We start from the raw sequence: 17,870 nt of genomic DNA, 5'->3' as shown, positions 1-17,870 counted from the left end.
GGCGCCCATGGATAGGATGGGCATACCATGCCACATACACTTCATACTCTTGAGGCGTGTCTATTTTAATTGCCAAAACTGCCCCATTTGGAATTATTTTGGTGCGTACGAACCCCCAGGGCAGGTTCATTTTTTTGCATTGTACTATATGTGTCACACAATACCTAGTTATGGCCTTCTATATTCCCCCACCCTACAACTCCACTCTGGCCACCGAGGGCTTTTTATACATGGCGCAACACCCCACAATCCCTGCCATTTGGTTAGGGGATTTAAATGTGGTCTTAAACCCGGCAATGGACAGACTACAGCTGAGTCAGAGTACCGAACGTCCTAGCACTACCTGCTTTGGACGTTTATTGAAAGAATTTTCACTAACTGATACGTGGCGATACAAATACCCGAACACTCAGGCATTTTCATGTTTTTCAGCAACACACTCCACTATGTCCCGAATAGATTTCATATTGATCTCAGATGTGTTGCTTCCCTTGTTATCAGACTCTGGATACCACACTAGGTCCCTATCTGATCACGCTCCATGTTGTGCTACTTTGCACCTTGCCCCGCAAACAGGACCCCACACTTGGCGTCTCCATCCCTTCTGGCTGTCTGCTTTAAAAGATCAGGAGGACATACATAGGGAATGGCAGTTTTATTTTAACATTAACAGGGATACGGCATCGGTGGGCATGGTCTGGGAGGCACTTAAACTGCATGTCTGTGCCATTCTTTCCTCGCGCATAAATAGATTGAAAGCTTCTTTGAAAGTATTACTTCATCAAGCCTCTGAAAAACTAGAATCAGTAACGAGTGAGTTTAGAATAGACCCCACGCCGGCCAAAGCATCAGTACTTAAGCTTCAAACTCGCATACTAGACCAATTACACTTTTAAAAGGCCAAACAGAAACTTTTTTTCTCGAGACAATGGGTGTTTGAACAGGGAGAGCGTGCGGGAAAACTCTTATGCCCTGTACACACGGTTGGATTTTCCGATGGAAAATGTGTGATAGGACCTTGTTGTCGGAAAATCCGACCGTGTGTGGGCTCCATCACACATTTTCCGACAACAAAGTTTGAGAGCAGGCTATAAAATTTTCCGACAACAAAATCCGTTGTCGGAAATTCCGATCGTGTGTACACAAATCCGACGCACAAAGTGCCACGCATGCTCAGAATAAATTAAGAGACGAAAGCTATTGGCTACTGCCCTGTTTATAGACCCGACGTACGTGTTTTACGTCACCACGTTCAGAACGATCGGATTTTCCGACAACTTTGTGCGACCGTGTGTATGCAAGACAAGTTTGAGCCAACATCCGTCTGAAAAAATCCTAGGATTTTGTTGTCGGAATGTCCGATCAATGTCCAACCGTGTGTACGGGGCATTAGCGTATCTGGTTCAACAGGACCTGTGGTGGTCTCCCTGGTAGACTCACAGACCCATCGTTGGTAGCATCGGCATTCCAAACATATTATGCTGATCTTTACTCCTCCAAAGTAAAGGTCACTACACGAGAGACTCAGGCCTCCCTTCATAACATACCTTTCCCTCAAATTTCAGAATCCCAGATGAATGCTCTGGAGGCCCCCCTCACTACGGATGAGATTGCGGCAGCAATAACATCCTTAGCACCAGCAAAGGCCCCTGGTCGAGATAGTATACCACTGGATTTTTACCCAGCCTACTCGGAGGTACTAGTCCCTGAATTACTAAATTTATATAACCATATTTTTGAATCCAAATTCCTTCCTGACTCCCTTCGTCAAGCGATGATCATAGTGCTTCCCAAGCCAGGCAAAAATCCCCAATACCCGGACTCATACCGTGCAATTTCGCTACTCCAGGCGGATATAAAGATACTGGCAAAAGTATTAGCCATCCGCCTCAATCAAATTATTCTTTCCCTCATCCACCCTGACCAGACGGGGTTCATGCCTGGAAAAAATACAGCCATGAATAAAAGCAATTCCTTCCCAATCTATTCAATAAAGGAATGCTTTAAAGCTGAACTCCATCTTTTGTTAGATTTGACATAGTTGGTTTGGGCCAGCTTGGCCCAAATAAACGATGTCCCTCACTAACATGTGAGGCTGCTGGAAGTGCAGTATAAACTGTATGTAGCTGAGGCTACATACAACATACTGTACTGTGTTCCGGGTTCGAGCCGAGACTTCCAGTCTCAAACACAGATTCTATCACAGCTATCAATGAATACAAAGCTTCTTCTGATTGGCTGAGTCAGAGAAGCGGGCTAAAGATGTCACAACCTTCGACTCAGTCAACCAGAGGAAGCTTTGAATTCATAAATAGAATACACCGCTTTCTGTGAATGGCTGAGTGCCGATCAGATAGACTCTACTGTGTTCTGGGTACGAGACAAGAAGTCTAACAAAAGATGGATTTCAGCTTTACCTAGAAAATGCATTTCCTGGGGAAAATGCGTGGGAATGCTGAATAGCTAAATTGCTAAAACGGCCGCCATCAAAACTGCCCCATCATACTGCCATCAAAACTGCCCCATCAGAATTGCCCCATCAAAATTGTCCCCATTAAAACTGCCCCATCATATTGCCACCATCAAAACTGCCCCATCAGAATTGCTCCATCAAAATTGTCCCATCATATTGCCACCATCAGAATTGCCCCATCAAAACTGCCCCATCATATTGCCACCATCAAATCTGCCCCATCAGAATTACCCCATCAAAATTGCCCATCATATTCCTCTATTATTAATCAGTACATGGTGTGTCTGTCCCCTCCCCCGGGCTCTGTAATCAGAGCTGACATTCTCCAGCCACCTCCCCCCTGTGTATAACAGAAGCTTTGGTAACCATGGCAACAAAACAAACACAGTACACTCTGATTAATGGCTAAAATTTCCTGAAATGACCTCTAAACAAAAAGCTTTTTCTCAAAAACTGTAAAAGATATCAAACTGAAAAGCTATAGCCAGATAGCTGAATATTTTGTGAACATTTTAAAGTTTGTTTGGTGTCTCTAGGTGAAAGTATGAAGGAGCTGAAACTTTTGGGAGCGGATGGAGAATTTAAGGATTTCAAGCATGCTCCCATTGACTTCAATGTTAAAAAAAGTGTTAAAAAGCTTAATATTTTAAAAAGTATAAATGGTAGAAAAAAAGTTGAAAAAGAGCACACCTCTGCAATCAAAATGACTATTCTACCCAAATTGCTTTATCTATTCAGGGTCCTCCCTATTCCAATTCCTTCCTATTTTTTGAGAATAGTACAAAAAAGAGCAACTTCCTTTATATGGGGCTCTTCTAAACCACGTATACTTATACACACACTACATCTTCCCAAAAATAAAGGAGGTCTGGGATACCCTAATTTTACTAACTACTACAGAGCAGCACATTTGGCCAGTCTGTCCAAATACCATGCAAAACAGGAAATCCCATTATGGGTATTTATAGAGGCTTCAGAAAATGACCCTCTATTAATATCAAATTTATTATGGCTTGATCCTAAAGACCGCTTTAAAATTCATAATCCCATAACTAAACACTTCTTATCTCTCTGGGATAAACTAAAAACCAAATATCAGTTACAATCTCCACACAATCCTCTCCTTTCTTTTATCAGAAATCCGGCCTTTTATCTGGCATGGATCTACCCAAATTCTTTTAAAGCTTGGACAACATCAGGCATTCAGACACTAAATGACTTCATAGCATCTAAATCATTCCTTTCATTCCCATCGCTTAGAGAAAAATATGATCTACCAAACTCTGAGATATTTAGATATCTCCAAATCAAAAATTTCTATACACAATTCCTAAAGGGGGATACACCATTATCCCAATTATCCATTTTTGAATCAATCTGTACAAAAGATCCATTTGCTAAAGGTACAATTTCATCACTTTATAATCAATTATATGGAGTAGCAAATCTTAATAGACCCTCTTACGTTCAGAGGTGGGAGGAGGACCTGGGACGAACTTTAGAAGACACGGACTGGTCTAACATATGGCTCACATCTAAGTCATCTTCACCCAACATCTTAGCACTGGAGACAAATTATAAAGTCCTAACTCGCTGGTACCTTGTACCCACTAGAGTGGCAAAATATTCACCTAATACCTCAACTCTTTGTTTTCGAGGATGCCCAGAAATAGGCACATATTTACACATATGGTGGATGTGCCCAGTAATCCAAACCTTCTGGAAGGAAGTCTTCGTGATTGCATCTAAAATATTTAAAAAAATAATACAACCAGATCCATATTTAACTTTACTTAATCTAAAACCGGAATGGTTAACACTCTCTCAATTCAAACTTATGATCCAACTAATAACGGCTGCAAAACAAACAGTGGCCAAGGCATGGAAATCTCCTACATTGGTACTAGCAGAAACAATTCACAGAATGAATAATACAATGTCCCATGCTAAGATGGTAGCCATCGATCAAAATCAAATTCCAAAATTTGAAAAACGTTGGCATCCTTGGATAAAACAACAGTTCCTGTCAAACTTCAATGACTCTGTCCTGTTGCCATGGTAACAGATTAAATGACTTACAGAGACACCCATTCTAAGGCTTCAAAGAGAACTAAAAAGAATAATAAACTGACGAGCGGGACAACCTTGTGGACCATACCTCTACCTTTCAACCCTTTTTCTTCTTTCTCTTTCCTTTTCTCCACCTTATGATTAAAGCTCATTATCAGAATTTATTTGACCTATATACACTCTACTTGTAAACAATATGTATAGTAGGTATAAATCATTTAAATACCTACAAAAGTAACTAAGGAAATGATATATATCTTTAATTTAGGTTTACGTGAACCCAATGTTTAATATTTGAAATTTCATGATATTTACCTATATAAACCCTACTGTAAAACAATGAGCTTACTTTATAGATCCTTGTAAACTTACTTTATGTATCTTTATAACATTGTATACTCAATAAACTTCTTTTGACAAGGAAAAAGAGCACACCTCAGCTAAAAGAGACGAACATTTTAATAGTTGAATGGTTTTAATAGCTGAAAGTATGCAGAAGTTACGCAGAGCCAAAAAACATATGGAATAAGAATAAATAAAAAAACAAATAACAATAGTGGGACTGCTAAAGCAGTCCCACTAATAAAATCGAATAACAATAGTGGGACTGCTAAAGCAGTCCCACTAAATATGATCGCAAAATGCAATATAAGCCATTCCAAAGGATATATGGCAGAATAAACAGAGCAAAAACCTTTCCTTTCTATGGACCCACTTTGCTTCTGGGATAAAGGTAACTAATAGAAAACTAATGCAGCCACTGCAACTACTGATTGGTAAACTGCAATATATTACATTTTTGGTGTTGGGTTTAATACCACTTTAAGAGGGATAATCAACATGAAAGCTAGCCAATAAAGTACCCACGGTATGCCTGCATGAAAGATATATTCATCCTGATTGAAAGACTTTTAATTAAAAATTACAGTACAAGTTAATCATGCTATAGAACAAATTAATAAATTAGGTAATTAAAAAGTGAAAACAAATCCCCATTTCCTTTAAAGAATAGATGTGTATGTGGCGCTTTTCTCCCTCTGAAAAGGCTGTAGTTTGAACCTGAATGTGCGATGCAGTTAGCCATGCATGCAATGCTATAATTAGCTTCTTTACACAGAAGAAAAAGTCAATAGGCAGCTTTGCAGAAATTACTCTGCACTTTGCTCCCGGAGTGCGTTTTAGCACTTTAAGATCCAAATTAACATGACCTTTCCTTTACAAAAAGCCCTATATATCTATCTTGTTAAATCAACACGGAAACCTCTGAAACAAGAAAAAGACAGGAAAGAGCCAGAGCTATTAAAATGGGTACGGATCCAAGAATAAAACATTCTGAAGATCTTTCAAAAAAAGTCTGCTCATTTTTTATAACAAGAAAGGAAGGACATTCATAACAGGGTTTTACCTGGATTAGGAAAGATATAGAAAATAAATGAGGGCTAACAGCAACATTACTCATTACAGAGTAGATACATCATTGTACTTACTCCTCAATGTGACAGTTCCAAAAGCTTTGTGTTTTTTTGGCTTCATAATTATTCTTTAAAGGATGGGGATGATAGCCAAGTGCCAACCCCCAACTAGATGGACTAGTATACTTGTTTTTTTCTGAGTCATGACTTAATGTGGTTGTAAACCTCAGTCATGGAATCTGAGCAAAGTACATATCTGTTGTGTTTACTTATCTCTCTCTTCAAAGCTCTACGTGTCATTTCTTTCTGGTTCTTCGTTCCTCTGTTATCAGCATGAGTAACTATTGAGAAGTTTTCCCGACACCTGAGATAAATTTGTGTCTGGAGGGAGGGGGGGTTCAGGGGAGAGCTCAGCAGACAGCTTGTCTATTCAGAACACAGTTCTTCTGCTGTGCGAAGGGGGTACTTTCCTCCAATCAGCTCTCACACACTGTTACTGCAGCCTCTCCGCCCCCTCCTCTGTGATCCTGACAGATGAAGAAAGATTTTAACACTGTTCTGCCCCTTTGAGGGGGTGTAGAAAAGAGAAGACTGCAGATAAACAAGTAAAACCTATGTAGGAGGATTTGTTTCATCTCTGTGTATCATCTGAGGCTGTTCACTTTACTGGGTATATGTGAGGGTTTACAACCACTTTAAAGCTGAACTCCAGCTTTTGATATATTTTACATAGTTTGTTTGGGCCAGTCTGTCCCTCACTAACATGTGAAGCTGCTGGATGTGCTGTATAAACTGTATGCAGTTGAGGATACATACTGCATAACTTACTGTGTTGCGGCCGAGTTCGAGCCGAGACTTCCAGTCTCTTTTACAAAGGTTTTTATTAACAGATTGCAGAGACATACAGACCCAACTGAATGAGACAAATATCCAGAGTGTGCAACATAACTCGGAGTACAGTTTCAAAATACAGTGGGATAAGAGAGAGTTACAATCTGTAAAGTATGCAATAATCAAACCGATCGTTTGGAAACGTGGATGGAGGACAGTAAGCCATATGATTTTACACTATTGGAGCTTTTTCCGTTTACGGTTTAACCACTCTGCTGAGAGTTTGACGTCCTGCTATTGTGAACCAACCCATCCTATATCAAGGCCCCTGATGTTCCATCCCAGTGCCAACGTTCGGTCTTTCGGTGGTGGTCCGCAGCAATCAGTTCTAACAGCTTACTCTGACCCTCTGTAGTGGGGGGTCATGAGTTTCTGGTAAGCGGCCAGTCTCTATATGTGGTGGTGGACCAAGCACCTCGTCCTTATTCAGCAGGACCTCATTTGTATTCTAATAAACACCTGGGTGATTCATCTTGTTGCTTTTACATGGACTTACATATGTATTCCCTTCACTGTTGCACATGAAGAATGCACTTTTAATGGTTTATTTACTTGTTATTTACATTTATTGGTGATTCATATAATTCACATGCTTTATACACTTTATTTGGTATTCACTTAAAAGGAGGACTGATTGTCACTTGTATGGACACCAGTTTTCTCATCAGCACGATTCCATTTTTTTAAGTTGATTTCATTGTGTTTGTGTTACATACAGGAATCCGCAGCTTTTTTAATCCCTTTAGCGTTCACACAATTTCACTTATGCGCAGTTATAATCCCCCTCCTTTTTTCTCTGAGTTATTACTTAAACCTTCTGGGTATGAGAGGGCGTGCTAATAGCTATGCTCTTCGCAGTCTAGTCTCGGCATCATTAGACCATGGAAACCCTATGCCTCATTCAAAGAAGGGATAACTTTACCTACCCCTTAAAGCTACAGCTCCAAAAGTGCATTAGCCTCTTGTTTTAGGCTTCATAATTATTTTTCATAGGTTCAGGATGATAGCCAGGGTCTAAACCCCCAACTAAACCTCCCCCAAAAAATAATAATGACAACAATAATAATAAAAAATAAACTGCCATGTATACATACTTTTCCTTTATCCTTCTAAAATGTATCGTTAACAACAGCGCTACTATGGATAGTTCACAAGTATTGGCGAGCCGGTCTTTCTCTGACACGTACAGTAAGCGCTAAGTCACTCTGAGCCTTTTTCCTTGAAATATCTATCCAATAAATGTTAATTGCTTTCTTGTTTACTTTCCCTGGTCGCTACTGTAATGTTTGTTTTGTCTAGATGTGTTTCTATAGTTACTCTGCATCCAAGGAGGAACGAGGACATCCGCATGTTGGTAAAATGAAGCTATAAAAGATGTTTATACGTTTTTAGTTACACTCGGCTGCTTGCAACACCTACATATGTTCCTTGTTAATCGCTGTTATAGCTGTGCACATCTGTCAGTATTTCTCAAAAAGTAAAAAAATAAGTAAATATGGCAGGGTAAGAACCCCATTGTTTACTTATAGTACATAGAGCTAGCACAGGATGCATTCGTATCAATATCGGCTGTCAAAGAAGCCTATAATTTTATGTATGTAATAAAGTAATACAGATACAGTACACATAGCTATTGTGTCCAACTCAGTTGTTCTCTAAATGTTCTCTTGACTTCTCTGAGTAGCAGGCACCTACCAAATGACTTATCTTTGGACCTGCTCCCGAGTTCTTCACTGTGTGACATTGCCTGCACATCCTTTGTAGAAAGTCCTGGCTGCATCCAGTCCCTACTGTACAAGCATGCCACTCTGTCTCTCTTCATTCATTCCCGTGGACAGCTGAAGGGTGCCATAAGTAGGAATGAATGAGCTGCATGCATGCACAGTAGAAGCTGGGCATGGCTGGAACTTATTTCTGCAAAGGCTGTGCAGTTCTAGACAGGGCCACACACGAAGAACTTGGGAGTGAGTCTGAAGGTAAGTATTTTGGTAGGTGGCCACCACTCAAAAGGTGCGGGGAACACTGCCCTTTTAACCTAGCATTAATTGGGTATGTGCTGTATTTAAAATAAAAGGTTGCTTCTCCCAGCAATTTAAAGTACGTGTAAGCTTATTTTTTAGATTAGTATGGAATGGTTAAGACCTCTGTCAAGCTTTTCTTTCTGTATATGTTGGGGAGATTTTCTTCTACTTCCTGACCTAGAGGCACAACGGGAAGTAAGAGGAAATCTCTCCTAAGCAAGGGGGAAACTTTTTTCTCTTTATTTCCTGTTCCTGTGACAATTTGTATATTTTGAATATCCCATCATTTTTTGTTTCAGTAACAATCACCAGGACATTTAACAGAGGTTCTAGCACCTCCTCAATGTATCAAAAAAAAAAACAAAAAATATAACACATGAGACTTTACTGCAGAACATTTGGAGTTTAACCACCTCAATACAGGGCACTTTCACCCCTTCCCTGCCCAGGCCATTTTTCCGCTTTTAGCGCTGTCACACTTTGAATGACAATTGCGCAATCATACAACACTGTACTCATATACATTTTTAATAATTTCCTCCACACAAATAGAGCTTTCTTTTGGTGGTATTTAATCACTGCTGGGTTTTATATTTTTTGCTAAAAAAAAGAAAAAACACTGAAAATTTGGGGGAAAAAAAACATTTTGCTTAGTTTCTGTCAGTAAATTTTGTAAAAGAGTAATTTTGCTCCTTCACTGATGTGCGCTGATGAGGGTGCACTAATGGGCACTGTTGAGGCAGCACTTATGGGCACTGATTAGGTGGCACTGATGAGGAGGCACTAATATGCCGCACTAATGGGCACTGATAGGTGGCACTGATATGCGTCACTGATGAGCACTGATAGGCTGCACTGATGGATGGAACTGGTGGGCACTGATAGGTGGCACTGATAGGTGGCACTGGTGAGCACTGATAGGTGCCATGGATAGGCAGCACTGATGGGCACAGATAGGTGGCACTGATGCGCACTGATGGGCGGCACTCATGGGCACTGATAGGCGGCACTGGTGGGCACTAATAAGTGGAATGGATAGGCGGCATTGATGGGCACAGATAGGCGGCACTGATGGGCACTAATGGGCAGCAGTGATGGGCATTGATGGGAAGGACTGATGAGCACTGATGACTCTGTCAGTGTGAGGCGATGGGAGCCGACAACCGTCACTTTCACATTTACATGTGACCGGCTGTGATTAGACATAGCCAATAACATGGTTAAAGAGCCGTGTAATCGGCTCCTTACAGAGATCGGGGTCGCCCCATGTTCTAAGTACACTGCGGGGCCGCGATTCCCGAGCTGCGCTCCCCTGCAGGTGCACGAGAGCACCCATTTGGGGCGTTGTCATATGACGTCCACCCAGAAAAAGAGCCGCACCGCTCCTCCATTATTTGATGGTGGGCCGGTGGCAAGTGGGTAAGTGACACCCTTAAAGTGTTACTAAACCTGGGATCCTCACTATATCTTGTCTCCCACAGTACACAGAACATGGATATGCAACAGTTTTAGTAAAAATAAACGGCTAAATACCTTTTCTCATCAGCAGTATATAGCAGTCTTGTAGCTTTTATCAGTGTTTGGTTAAAGCTTGTAGGAGTTTTCAATCTACTTTGACTGTCCTATGAGGCTGCAGGACCCCTGACCCTCTGTCTGGACAGTGCTGATTGGCCCCGTGCTGATCACATGCACTCTCCCAGGAGGGGGCGGAGATAAGACCAGTCACCCTGCACAAGGAGCAAGAGCAGCAATAACCGGACTTTATAACAGGAAGCTCCTGCACACAGCCAAAGTTTCATAATACATTCCTGCAGAGATCTAAAGAAATACACAAAGCACACCACAATTCAAGGAAGAATAGACATGATGAATATATTTAGACAGTATTTTCTGATCCTGGAGTTCAGCTTTTAGTTGGCCATATAAACTCCAACCTTCTGCAATAATGGATGGATAATACAGTACAACACTTTGCTACTGCCATGCACTATTACTGTAACTATTTTACAATATGCACAATGCTGCAGAGGACATAATAAATATAAAAACCATAACAAAGAAGGGCACAGCCATGGCAGAGAGCTGTGTCTGGTGGGGTCCCCCTGAGATCTGAGACGCCAGTGAGCAATTTAGCTCACCAACCTCCACATATTTTAGGTTGTCCAAAGTTTGAAGATAATGTAACTGATCTCCCCCTTTAACTGTCGTTGTCTAAAAGAAGTTTGTAAAACCTGAACTTGAAGCCATCACATTGCAATCACAGTGTTAAATATTATACATAGCATCCCTCTATTGATTTCATCCACTGCCACATATTATGTTTGTTCAATCTGGGAATGCATATTAATTACCAGACACTACAACTTCGGAGCTGTCAGTGCAGTGTTTCCAGTTGAAGGACTCTAGAGAGTTTGGAATCAAAAGACAGCTGAAGGTACATATGTATATTATTAATAATTCATTTCTTAGCAGCTCTTGGTGTATCATTCTCCCTTAGTGAAGCCTCCAAATTGTGCATTAACCTTCTGCAGAAGAAGCTATTTATAAAGATACTCCAGGGGCCAGGAAGCCTTGGTCACCAGCCCAACAATAAAACGACAGTGATAGGATAGACAGGGAAAGCTTTGGAAGACAACCAAGCAATTATGAAGAAGGATATCAATTTTACCTACTGTTGTAGACTGAGTAACAGTGCTGGTTTTAAAAGCTTTCATCCTGACAGGTCCTCTTTATTGTCAGGAAGAATGTGCTTCTCCTAATATCGGTTTAAGGTTTATTATAATGCAATATACAGTAGATGCTTCCTATAAACAAACAGCTCTCAATTTATTTATAATTGTATGAAACTAATGAACTTTAAAGCTGAGAGCAGCATTTAATCCAGTTAAGTTATTCCTAAACATCATTAAAAGTGTTTCTAAACACAGCTAGTATAAATGAATACATTTGCGTTTATATTAGTTTACTGTAATCCACTGTACAACAGAACTCAGATGTAGAAAGGTGAGAGTAGTCCTGTGAGCCACTTGGCCTCTACTGCAATGTATAGCCGTGGCCAAAAGTTTTGAGAATGACACAAATATTAATTTCCACACTAACAGTCACAGTCTACTGTCTTCGTTTTTATGATGGCAAATTGCATATACTCTGGAATGTTATGAAGAGTTATTAGATGAATTGCAATTAATTGAAAAGTCCCTCTTTGCCATGAAAATGAACTTAATCCCCCCCCAAAAAAACATTTCCACTGCATTTCAGCCATGCCACAAAAGGACCAACTGACATCATGTCAGTGATTCTCTCATTAGCACAAGTGTCAGTGTTGATGAGGACAATGCTGGAAATCACTATGTGATGCTGATTGAGTTAGAATACCAGACTGGAAGCTTTAAAAGGAGGGTGGTGCTTGAAATCATTGTTCTTCCTGTATAGAAAGGTTTGATGGCCTCACATGGTGACATGAAATATGTTAAAATGAATAGAATGTACCATCATCCGAGTTTAATTGTGATAGAACTTTGGGAGTAAGGGCCCCAACCCCGAACTCACCAGGGAAAATTGCAAGTGGACTATCTCGGTACATAAAGGGAAATATACAGCGATAAGCAAAAATATATATATATAAACAAAATTTGATATAAAAGATGCTAAAATTATGCACAGAGAAACTCAATGTAATCCGTGCATAATTTTAGCATCTTTTGTATCACTTTTGCCTGATGTATCAATAAATTTAGTTTTTTATATATATTTTTTGCTTATTGCTGTATATTTCCATACATGTACCGAGATAGTCCACTTGCAATTTTCCCTGGTGAGTTTGGGGTTGGGGCCCTTACTCCCAAATTTCTATCCCCATTGTTCTTCCTGTGTTGACCATGGTTACCTGCAAGGAAACACATCACCATTGCTTTGCATAAAAAGGGATTCACAGGCAAGGATATTGCTTCTACTAAGATTGCACCTAAATCAACTATTTATACGATCATCAAAAACTTCAAGGAGAGAGGTTTAATTATTGTGAAGGAGGCTTCAGGGCGCCCAAGAAAGTCCAGCAAACACCAGGACCGTTTTCTACAGTTGATTCAGCTGTGGGATGGGGGCACCACCAGTGCAGAGCCTGCTCAGGAATGGCAGCAGGCAGGTGTGAGAGCATCTGCATGCACAGTGAGGCGAAGACTTTTGGAGGATGGCCTGGTGTTAAGGGCAGAAAAGAAGCCACTTCTCTCAATGAAAAACATCAAGGACAGACAAATATTCTGCAAAACATACAGGGAATGGACTGTTGAGGGCTGCAATAAAGTAATTTTCTCTGATGAATCCCCTTTCCGATTGTTTGGGGGATCTGGAAAAAACCTTGTCTGGAGAAAAAAAAGTGAGCGCTACCATCGGTCATGTGTCATGCCAACAGGAAAGCATCCAGAGACCACTCGTGTGGGGTTGATTCTCAGCCAAGGAAGTGGGCTTACTCACATTATTCCTCTACAGAATCGACAAGTACACCCTCGCTGAATACTTGATCCTACCATTGCACCAAAGTGAGTGAAATAATAAATGTTAGACCAACTATAGCTGTCACTTCAAATAATAACATATAAATAACAAGTCTACTAAAAACTTGAAAAGAAAAGTAAACAGTAAATAAATACTAAGTGTTACACTAAATTACACCCAGTGACAGTATAGTGCATACAATCACATAAAGTCCAACGTGAACATATCCACGACTGAATATGTGCATAAATCAGTCCATGAGGAATCAAATGTTGTCAATTGGATAGTTTCCACTCCACACCATGTGCCACACATGTCACCACTTCCCCATAAGATGCACACTCACCAGCAATATTTGCCTCACACTCTCATGCTTGGAAATAAGACATTGTACCCCTCAGGGTTATACCCCTCAGGCTTTCTCCAGTCTCAGGGGTAAGTAAATGACTCCCGTGTATATAAAAACACAAAAGGAGACTCTAATAGTGCAATAACGTATAATAAATGTTATTATTCAAAGCATAGAAAAGACCCACAGGTAATGCACTCACATGTAGTAAAACTGTAATTTGCATTTGGTAAAGTACTGAGACGCCAGCATATCATGGCCACGACGGGCCTAAAGCATGAAATCTGTGTCTCAACTGACCAGTGTGTGTGAGGTCACTTCCGGTTGCCATGCAGCTATGTCCTAACACGTTTCGTCATTACGACTTTGTCCTAGGAATCCCAGAACAAAGTCGTAATGACGAAACGTGGCGGGACATGTCTGCATAGCAACCAGAAGTGACCTCATACGCAGCACCAGACGTGACGTTTTGGTAGGAAATCAACATTGGTCGGGTGAGACACGGATTTCATGCTTTGGGCCTGCCACAGCCATGATATGCTGGCGCCTCAGTACTTTACCAAATGAATATTACAGTTTTACTACATGTGAGTGCAATACATGTGGGTCTTTTTTATGCTTTTATTAATAAATTTGACAACATTTATTTCCATGGACTGATTTATGCACATATTTAGTTGTGGATATGTTCATGTTGGACTTTATGTGATTGTATGCACATCACCGTCACTGGGTGTTATTTAGTGTAACACTTAGTATTTATTTTAACGCCACTATTTACCCTTTTCTTTTCAAGTTTTTGGTAGACTTTTTATCACTCACAATTTTGCCTAAGAACAGAGCCATGAATAAAGAACGGTACAAAAACATCCTCTGAGAACAACTTCTCCCAACCATCCAAGAACATTTTGGTGACGAACAATGCCTTTTCCAGCATGATCGAGCACCTTGCCATGATACAAAAGTGATAACTAAGTGGATTGGGGAACAAAACATCAAAATTTTGGGTCCATGGCTAAAAAATTTTGGGTCCATAGTGAATTCTCAATGGGATTAAGGCAGACCTTAATCCCATTGATTTTGGGTCCATGGCGAATTCTCAATGGGATTAAGGCAGACCTTAATCCCATTGAGAATTCGTGGTCAATCCTCAAGAGGCGGGTGAACATATAAACCCCTCAAATTCTGCCAACTGCCAAGCATTGACTATGCAAGAATGGGCTGCCATGAGTCAGGATGTGGCCCAGAAGTTGATTGAGAGCATGCCAAGGCAAATTGCAGAGTTCTTGAAAAAGAAGGGTCAACACTGCAAATATTGACTCTTTGCATAAACTTATTGTAATTGTCAATAAAAGACTTTGACACTTATGAAATGCTTGTAATTATACTTCAGTATACCATAGTAACATCTGACAAAAAGATCTAAAAACAATGAAGCAGCAGACTATGTAAAAATTATTATTTATGTCATTCTCAAAACTTTTGGCCACGGCTGTATGTTGCTGTGAATCTAACATTGGAAGTATTCTGTATGGACAGTGATTACCTTATTGTTATGGTGATGCTCCTTAATTGTCCAATCGGCACGCTGGATATGGGTCAAGGACCAAACTGTATTGCTTTACTGCAGAGCGGAAAAGTTGGCCATAATCTAGATAAGCTGCCTGGCAGGTGTGTCTGGATTGCAAAACCAGATGTACAAAATCACAAATCTTTCGGCAAGTAAAACAGTTCATATTCTGTTTATTTCATCTGTGTACTTAGCTGTTTACCAGGATTGCAAATATAATTTTATAACACAAGTTGCAAAGGCTCTTGGTCAATGCATTATCCAACGTGCCAGGTTACCTGGACCGGTCCTCACTCTGTGCAATGTTAAGAGAGGAGGACACAGGAAGAGTTCCTTTGTCAGTGAATAACTTACACACTGTGAAAACTTTCAATTTGTGGTTGGAATTAATATTCCTCATAAGACAGCCTATCAAATTCTGTTTTAGAAAAACTTGTGAGGGTTGATTTACTAAAACAGGAGAGTGCAAAATCTGGTGCAGCTGTGCATGGTAGCCAATCAGCTTCTAACTTCAGCTTGTTCAATTAAGCTTTGACAATAAAACCTGGAAGCTGATTGGTTTCTATGCAAATCCAAATGTTGCACTCTCCAGTTTTAATAAATCAACCCCAAAGTCTCACAAATATTACCAACCACTCGATGTCATTGATTCCTCCTAAACTGGAAGGATCAGCATTGGGACAGGCAATAAAATGAAGAGCTGCTTCTTATGTATAATAACAGACAGATCTGCTTTATATAAGAGGGGAGCTCTACATCTCTTAGTATGGAAGACTAAGTTGTCTATTTATATACTTTATTTTAAGAAGGATGTTCTTCAAAGCAATGTGTCCTCCAAACGTCTTAAAAGTTGAGAAAATATAACAGTCGACGAGGTCACCTCTGAATCAAAAGCCAGTTATTTTTAAAAAACGTTCTGATGTACAAAGTCCTGTTTCAAAACCAGCTGTATCATTTTGCATGGACATTTAAAATATCTTCCCTGGAATTCATCAAAAGCCTTGCAGATGCTCTTTAGAATTCAGTCATGCTTCCATACCACCACAGTGCTTGCAACAGATTCATGTACCTTTTGGGAACAAGTAAATTAATTTGTCACAGGAGGCGCACTAAGGTTCAGCGGTAGGTCTCTTTGACACCATCTGCAGAGACGTAGTTTTTCTAATGTAGGTCTCTGCAAGAACACAAAGAAAACAATTGTTTTCTATGTGCCCTGTTCATACCACAATACTTCTAGCACGCATTATTTTTATTTGCGGAAATATGCAACACATGCATTTTTATTGCACAGGAAAAAAAAACTTACACAACACCTAAATTGTAGTGTGAACATGTCACATATAAAACAATTCTTTTCTTTGTTTCCTTGCAGAGATCTACATTAGAAAATGCATTTCTCTGCACATGGTGTGAACAAGGCCTTACTAAGCTCCCTGCCCAGCCAGTGTATCTTTTTATTGTGTGGTGGGCAGAGTCAGATGGAGAGCTCTGAGAAACTAGTTCCCCATTGGGTTTCCTCCCTTGTGACTTCCAGTGGACAGCAGATTTCATAATCATTCAACAGCCCAGTAGCAGATACACAATATTACCAAAAGTATTGGGACACCTGCCTTTACACGCACGTGAACTTTAATGGCATCCCAGTTTTAGTCTGTAGGATTCAGTATTGCGTTGGCCCACCCTTTGCAGTTATAACATCTTCAACTCTTCTAGAAAGCCTGTCCACAAGATTTAGAAGTGTGTCTATGGGAATGTTTGACCTTTCTTCCAGAAGCGCATTTGTGAGGTCAGGCACTAATGTGGACGAGAAGGCCTGGCTCGTAGTCTCCTCCCTAACTTATCCCAAAGGTGTCCTATCGGGTTGAGGTCAGGATTCTGTGCAGGCCAGTCAAGTTCCTTCATCCCAAACTCGCTCATCCATGTCTTTATGGACCTTGCTTTGTGCACTGATCCAAATAATTTGGTGGTGGGGGGATTATGGTGTGGGGTTGTTTCTCAGGGGTTGGGCTTGGCCCCTTAGTTCCAGTGAAGAGAACTCTTAAGGCATCAGCCTACCAAGACATTTTGGACAATTTCATGTTCCCAACTTTGTGGGAACAGTTTTGGGATGGTCCCTTCCTGTTCCAACATGACTACATACCAGTGCACAAAGCAAGATCCATAAAGACATGGATAGGTGAGTTTGAGGTGGAGGAACTTGACTTGCTTGCACAGAATCAACCTCAACCTGATAGAACACCTTTGGGATGAATTAGAGCAGAGGCTGCGAGCCAGACCTTCTCATCCAACATCAGTGCCTGACCTCACAAATGCACTTCTGGAAGGTTGGTCAAACATTCCCATAGACACACTCCTAAACCTTATGGACAGCCTAGTTGAAGCTGTTATCGCTGCAAAGGGTGGGCCAACTCAATATTGAACCCTACAGACTAAGACTGGGATGCCATTAAAGTTCATGTGTGTGTAAAGGCAGGCCTCAATACTTTTGGCAATATAGTGTATGGAATCTACCTACTGCCATCTAATGTTAATTCCAAGGGGGGTGGACTTGATGTGGAACTAGTCTCTCAGCATCTCCACTAGGCTCTGA

General features: G+C 40.6%; 1 protein-coding gene across 2 annotated transcripts in view; it reads right to left on the bottom strand.

Annotated features, from left to right (window-relative positions):
- The window catches only part of PTPRN2 (protein tyrosine phosphatase receptor type N2), a 1,455,485-nt gene that overhangs the window by 1,224,731 nt on the left and 212,884 nt on the right, over positions 1-17,870 (bottom strand). Inside the window, exon 1 of one of the 2 annotated variants that reach the window (XM_073629934.1) lies at positions 10,401-10,425. The exons of the other annotated variant lie outside the window; for it this stretch is intronic. Coding sequence (XP_073486035.1) covers positions 10,401-10,410 — 10 coding nt within the window. The 5' untranslated portion in view covers positions 10,411-10,425. Of the gene's footprint in view, positions 1-10,400; positions 10,426-17,870 lie in introns of those variants that run through there. 2 annotated transcript variants of the gene reach the window in all.

This window comes from Aquarana catesbeiana, linkage group LG05 (assembly GCF_042186555.1).
Source record: "Aquarana catesbeiana isolate 2022-GZ linkage group LG05, ASM4218655v1, whole genome shotgun sequence".
Classification (NCBI taxonomy): domain Eukaryota; kingdom Metazoa; phylum Chordata; class Amphibia; order Anura; family Ranidae; genus Aquarana; species Aquarana catesbeiana.
The sequence above is the reverse complement of the archived record's forward strand: the minus strand, read 5'-3'. Positions and strand labels throughout refer to the sequence as shown.